Source organism: Vicia villosa, linkage group LG4, assembly GCF_029867415.1.
Source record: "Vicia villosa cultivar HV-30 ecotype Madison, WI linkage group LG4, Vvil1.0, whole genome shotgun sequence".
Taxonomy (NCBI): domain Eukaryota; kingdom Viridiplantae; phylum Streptophyta; class Magnoliopsida; order Fabales; family Fabaceae; genus Vicia; species Vicia villosa.
In genome coordinates this window covers 66,999,275-67,006,188 of record NC_081183.1, presented here as the reverse complement: position 1 = coordinate 67,006,188, position 6,914 = coordinate 66,999,275, and the positions used below count along the sequence as shown (strand labels likewise).

General features: G+C 36.5%; 1 protein-coding gene across 1 annotated transcript; it reads left to right on the top strand.

Annotated features, from left to right (window-relative positions):
• Positions 1 to 299: 299 nt before the first annotated feature.
• On the top strand, positions 300 to 953 carry LOC131597323 (uncharacterized). Its single transcript, XM_058870027.1, has one exon. The coding sequence runs from the start codon at positions 300 to 302 to the stop codon at positions 951 to 953; it is 654 nt and encodes a 217-aa protein (XP_058726010.1).
• The last annotated feature ends 5,961 nt before the right edge of the window (positions 954 to 6,914 follow it).

Genomic DNA, 6,914 nt, shown 5'->3' with positions numbered 1-6,914 from the left:
AACATCCCCAACTTTATGTGGAGATGAAACCTTGGAGATTGTTCTTCGGCAGTTCTACCCATAAAGAAGGTAGTGGAGTTGGAATTTTGCTAATTTCTCCGGATGGAATTCCAACAAAACTCAAGTATAGTATTGAAGGTCCCCCTTGCTCGAACAATGAAGTAGAATACGAAGCCCTTATTGGAGGACTTTAAGCTTTGTTTGAATTGGGGGCAACCAAGGTCGAAATTAAAGGAGATTCAGGGTTAGTAGTTAAGCAATTGACTAGAGAATACAAATTCATAAAAGAAAATTTGATTATGTATTACGTCATTGCAAACAGACTGCTCAAAAAACTCGAACATGTGAAGATAAAACATGTTCCAAGAATGAAAAATCAAGAGGCTAATGATTTATCACAAATAGCTTCAGGATATAGAATTTCAAAAGAGAAGTTAGAGGAACTTGTCGAAGTAAGAGGAAAAGTAGTGGCCACCATGTTGTCTCCGGTAGACCTAGAAGGCAACCACTTAGGATATGCTAATGAAGAGGAATTCGAGGTATTAGCCATTGATACTTTAGCAGATACAGATTGGTGGAATCCAATTATTGAGTATCTTAAAGACCCCTCATTAAATACAGATAGAAAAACCAAGTACAGAGCTTTGTCTTACGTTTGGATAGGGAATGAGCTATTCAAGAAAACTCCTGAAGGCATCCTATTGAAATGTTTAGGAGAAAACGAAGCGTACTTAGCCTTAGCTAACATTCATAGTGGGGCATATGGGGCACACCAAGTAGGCCAAAAAATGAAATGGTTGCTTTTCAGGTATGGGATGTATTGGCCCACCATGCTAAAAGACAGTATAGAATTCGCTAAAGGCTTCCAAGAGTGTCAAGTACATGGAGGAATTCAATATGCTCCTGCAAGCAAATTCCATGCAATCATTAAACCTTGGCCTTTCAGAGGCTGAGCTTTAGATCTGGTTGGAGAAATTCAACCTACTTCATCTAAAGGTCAAAGGTACATCCTCGTAGGAATTGACTATTTCACCAAGTGGGTCGAAGAAGTACCTTTGGTAAACGTAGACCAGGAAACTGTCATCGAATTTATTCAAAGGCAAATACTGTATAGATTTGGAATCCCAGAAAGTATAACAACAGATCAAGGGTCAGTATTTATTGGTCGAAATATGCAAGAATTTGAAAAACAAATGGGATTCATGTTATTAACATTCACACCTTATTATGCTCAGGCCAATGGGAAGGTCGAAGCAGCAAACAAGGTGATAATTGGTTTAATAAAAAAGCACGTAGGAACAAAACCAAAAAACTAGCACAAAACGCTAGATCAGGCACTATGGGCTTGTCGAACCTCCCTTAAGGAAGCAACGAATGCTACACCTTTCCAGTTAACATTTGGACATGATGCATTCTTACCTATCGAAATCTACTTACAATCAGTACGGATCTAGAGACAAGAAGAAATTCCATATGATTTGTATTGGGAAATGATGATGAACGAGTTGACAGATTTAGACGAAGAAATATTGCACGCATTAGAAGTATTAAGAAGACAGAAGGAAAGGGTAGCAAGGGCTTACAACAAAAGGGTCAAAGGTAAAACTTTCGTTATAAGTGATTTAGTTTGGAAAGTTATATTACCTATGGATAAAAAGAATAAAAATTTAGGAAAATGGTATTCACATTGGGAAGGACCATTTCGATTCTTAAAAGCATTTTCAAACAATGCATATGAGATAGAAGAGTTAGCAGAGGATCGAAGGATCCTAAAAGTAAATGGGAAGTATTTGAAAAAATATAAACCATTTATGTATGAAGTTAAAATTACAGCGACGTAATAATTGAAGATTGATAATTAGGGCCAACATGGCGAAGTATATTTATTCAAGAATACTAAATTTGCCAAAATAGTTTGGTCACAAACAGAGTTATATTACTATAAGATAGGGAAACGAGCAACTCTCAAGCCAACATTGTAGTTAGAAAAGATTTTCATTAATTAAGAACGACTGATATAATTAAGCACATAATACATCAGTTGAAACATTACAAAACATCATGAAAAAAACCTACAAGTTATCTTCAACTATTTTTGAAGATAGAACTCACCTAGGTTCAGCCTAGGGCAACTTTCGGCCTCCAAGGCGTCAAGCAACCTTGCTGCATGCAGTTTTCTAACTACACCTAGTTTAGTAAAGATATAGGACAAGAGTCTTCCATCGGGAATGTAGAGAGTCTTGCCCTTGCGTGAAGTTAGGATTTCCACCTTGAGATGTTTGAAGATAGTGAGAGGTATGTTGATCTTTTTCCTGAGAAGGAGGAAGTACAGAAATTGGAGATCCTCCACCATTATTCTTGTTTGATCTTCTTTTCGTGGGAGAAAGTTCCCCACTAGAAATTAATGCCATATCCTTCCCAAGAAAGCTGTGAAGGAACTGTTGGGATTAGTGAATACCCTTTTTAGGACATCAGAAATGAAGAGGTTGCAATATTCTTCAGCAAGAACTCCAGTATTCTCACACTTCATCACTTTAGAAATGAGTTTCGAAGAGAGTGTTACAGAAGAGCCAAAGATCTTAGAGCAGATAATGGCGTCTCGTTCCCGGTCTAGTTGGATGCATGCATGCATCTAGAACTCTACAATTAAGACAAGATCCATAGGACCATCTAAGATAGTGAGATAGTGTTCCAAGTTTTGTGTAGCAAACATGCCGGGAAGATCAACTCCATACTCGTTGAAGTCTTCAAGAGAGGTGTTGAACTCTTTGAGAATGGAAGGAATGATTTCTCTGTGAGAGGAAGACATGTTAAAAAAAATATAATATGAGAAAAATGAGAAAGAGATGAAAGGATACGAAACAATGAGAAGTTGAGTGTTTATATAATGGTAACCCACGTTGGTGATTGGTTACGCTTCGCAGCATGAGTGGGACACGTGTTGATTTTCTATATGGAAGACGTGAAGTTCACAGTATGTTCGCCTTGGAAGTTGAAGTGTAATCATTTAATAACCGGCGCACACACGTCTTAATGAGACGTCTTGGAAATAAGGAGTCATAATTAGCCGACAATCAGGGACGTAGGGGTCACTGAAAGGTCTAGTCGAAGTTTATTAACTACAAGAAACGACTATTCCTACAGATATTCGTAATCTAGATATAACCATCATACTTTGAAATAATAAATGCATTGGAAGACTAAAGGTTCACCAAAATGGTTATGTCTTAAGCAGGTTACAAAAAGAAAGCTAGTTCAAAAAATTAAAAAAGAATTAAAAGGGAACAGCAGTCTTCATATGGTTATACTTCGTCTTCGCCAAGCCTATTTTATACTGAACCATCGTCTGAATTCCTTTAAGACGCACAATCTCTGCACCATAGCGGTAGCCCTTTCGACGTGCTCAACACTTTGCTTGGCTAGTCGAGTTGCTTCAGTATTATCTAAACCCCGGATAGCAGCTCGTTTCGCTTTAGCATCATAGATTTTCTTATGCAACTCGTCGATATGGGATTCCAAGAGCTTGATAGAAGCAGTATAAGTATCAAATTGGGTTTGTGCTGATTTTTGAGAATCAAGTAGCTTTTTAGAAGCCTCAGAAGTTCGAAGCGCAATGTCGAATTCAGCAGTTTGGGCTTGTTCGACTGATTTGATTTCCTCCTTGACATCCACTTCCCTATTATGTTCTGCTTGAATTTGATTTATCAGGTTCTGGATGTCAACAAGGGCCTCGCCTACGTCAGTGGGGCAGGCAGTAATGTCAATTTTATTTATCCGTTGTTTGATGTTAAAACTTGCACCCACATTCGTATTTAGCTTCTCGAAAATATCAACTTCGAAGACAGCCATCTTCACTTGCTTCAGAAGTTCTTCATAGGACGCCTCGCTGGTTGTAACACCCCGTAATTTCATAAATTAATTTAATTAAGTTAAAGTAATTATTTGGAAATTATTTGATTATTTAGCAATTAAAATTGGATTTTTGGAAGAATTATGAGAATTATTGTTATTGGGCCGTGACGTAGTTAGTAAAATGGGAGGTGCCAATGGAGAGGCCTTACTAACTAATTATCCTATTTTTTTATAAAATAGAGAAATTGTGAAAATAAGGAAAAAGAGAAGCAAAAGAGGAAAAGAGAAGGAACGTGAAAGGGGAGAAGAGGAGGAAGAGAAGAATTCAAGGTTCTTGGCTAAGGTAAGGGGTGACTAATCCTTTTAGCCTATATTATCAGTTTAACGATGATGGGATTGATTATGTAGGTTTTGTATCTCAATTGAATGTGTGTTAGATTTTGGGGTTTTGGAATCTATAGGGAAAATTGGATGTGTTTGTGATGATGTGAATGATGTATGATTTATGTTCAATGGATGGAATTGATGTGTGTATTTGAGTAATTATATAATGCTGGTATTGAACTTGAAGAATTAGGACTTATAATGATTTTCTGGTGTGTAAAAGATGGGTTTTTGGGGGTTTGAAGGTAGAATCCCGTAGCAGAAGAAAAATACAGATTTTAACACTTCTTCAGTGATGTAACCGGTTACATGGTTGAGGTAACCGGTTACCTATGTGAAAAATGATGAAAAACGCAACTTTCTGGGAATTTTTGGGTGATGTAACCGGTTACATGGTTGAGGTAACCGATTACATCGAAGAAAAATGGGGTATTTTCACTACTGGAACTGATGTAACCGGTTACATGAATGATGTAACCCGTTACATCGCTGTGTTGGCATTTTTTTCAAAACATTAAAAATTCATAACTATTGATCCGTAAGTCCGTTTTGGGTGCCGTTCGAAGCGTTACGAAGCTAACAAAATGCTCTTTTTGATGAAAATAAATTGATTAGCACAAGATGATTTAATTATTATGTGGTTGTGAAAATGACATGTAATCGTATATGTGTATGTCATGGAATAATGTTATTTAAGAACAATATGTATTGGTGTTGTGTACTATGTGCTAATTGTGATACATGGGATTGATGAATGATAAATTCTATGCATTGTTGTGATTATTATGTGATAAATGCATATTGTATAAGTGGTGGATAATTCAATATGTTGACTTATGGTGATGTGCGTAAATATCAGAATCGCATAGATAATTCTTAATTGCATATGTTTTTGGTAATTGTATGTATACATGAGGCTTAAGTTATCAAATGTAGATGTTGTTTTCGGTGGTTGTTGAGGATGACATTGATTGTCTTGTGTGCAATATGTCATTTGTATTTGACAAAGGCTATGTGATTGCTGTGGTGATAATATATTTATGTGTTAAATGTATTATGTTGTGGTGAATATCAAATGGTTGTGATATGAGTTTTCTTTGTGTGTTATGGATGAATGATTATGAATCTTTGGTGGATGTTGATGATGTGCATGTTATGGTTGATGCATGTATTTCATAATCATGTTGTGGGCTGTATCCCTTATGGTGGTGGGACAGCGGTAGCTAATTCCCATTGTGTGGAATTAGTGAGAGAAGTAGCCGAATCTTTATGGTGGTGGATCGGTGAGATGGGTTATCCCATGTTTGGTACCACATGCATTTAGTTGCATTGCATTAGGTTGTTGTGTATAATTATAACATGAATGGAAGTTGTCCAATGTTATAATTCGTATGTGTTTAATATGAATGGTTGTGTGTTTGATTTACTGTTGTGTATCTGAAATACATGTGATGATTGGGTGAATAATCTGCTTATGATATTTTGTCGTTATGAACTTATAATATAGTTTAATTGTGATATGTCTCACCCTTACTGTTGACATTTTTCAGATTAAGGAGTGGCGGCTTGTGCTTGGTGAGGATAACTCGTAGAGTTACTTCGTTTAGTCGGTTGTGTCGGGTCATGCTCTGGTCTTGTAACACTGGGGGGCGTTTATTTTAGTATTGTCTGGTGGATTAATTTTTATGTTAGAATGATGTTTTGTTGGTTTTAAATCGGTAAATTCTTGGTGTTGAATACCGTTGTTTTATGTTATTCAGTTTTGAATTATTTTCCGCTGAGTTAACATGATTACTGAATAATGTGTTTTGAAGTTACTCATGAGGCATGACATGGCTTAATGTTTTAAATATTATGAAGTTGTAATACCCTTTTCATGTTTTACTCTGAATTTTATTTGTTATTCCGCGGGGTTTTAGAAGGGTGTTACACTGGTACTATTGCCAGAATGAGTTGAAACTCTAGAGATGCTCTTTTCAGAAGAAGATTCCCTTTGAGCCAACATTAATTTGACATACTTGAGAGGATCTTTCTTTTTCATAGCATTTTTCTCCTCTTCAGTAAGTGACATAGGCAAGCTTTGGTTTATGGACGGTAGAATGATAGTCTGTTGTGAAAATTCTGGTATGACAGACTCGGATGTCAATCCTGATGTTAAGACATCTGATCTGTTATTAATGTAGCACCAGCAGAATACAAGGATCCCTCATTATTTGATTACTCTTAGGAAAGAGTCAATGAGACCTGGGATCACATATGTTCAGCATACATAACCAGATTATAATTTTTACATGGTTCTGTACAGGATCAGCTAACACTTTTGAACCTGATGTTATAGACAAAGTCATAACATTCATAAATGAACAAACAATGCCGAAGATAAATAACACAGTTAATTGTTAACCCAGTTCGGTTCTAATTAACCTACTCTGGGGGCTACCAAGACAGGAAGAAGATTCCACTATCAGTAGTACTATTTTATATAAACAACCTCTGGTTTACAGATAAACAACCTTTGGTTTACCTAGTCACTATCTAATGCAATCTCTATCTCAGAACTCCATCCAAGATAAGAAAACCTCTGCTCACTCCCTAGGGATACCTAACTGTTACAACCCTGCAACAGCTATTTACACAATTAACAATGAACACATACTTGATCTGCTTCACAGCTTCAA

Coding starts and splice junctions, on each gene's coding strand:
- LOC131597323 (XM_058870027.1), top strand. CDS start 300: ATGTATTACGTCATTGCAAACAGACTGCTCAAAAAACTCGAACATGTG.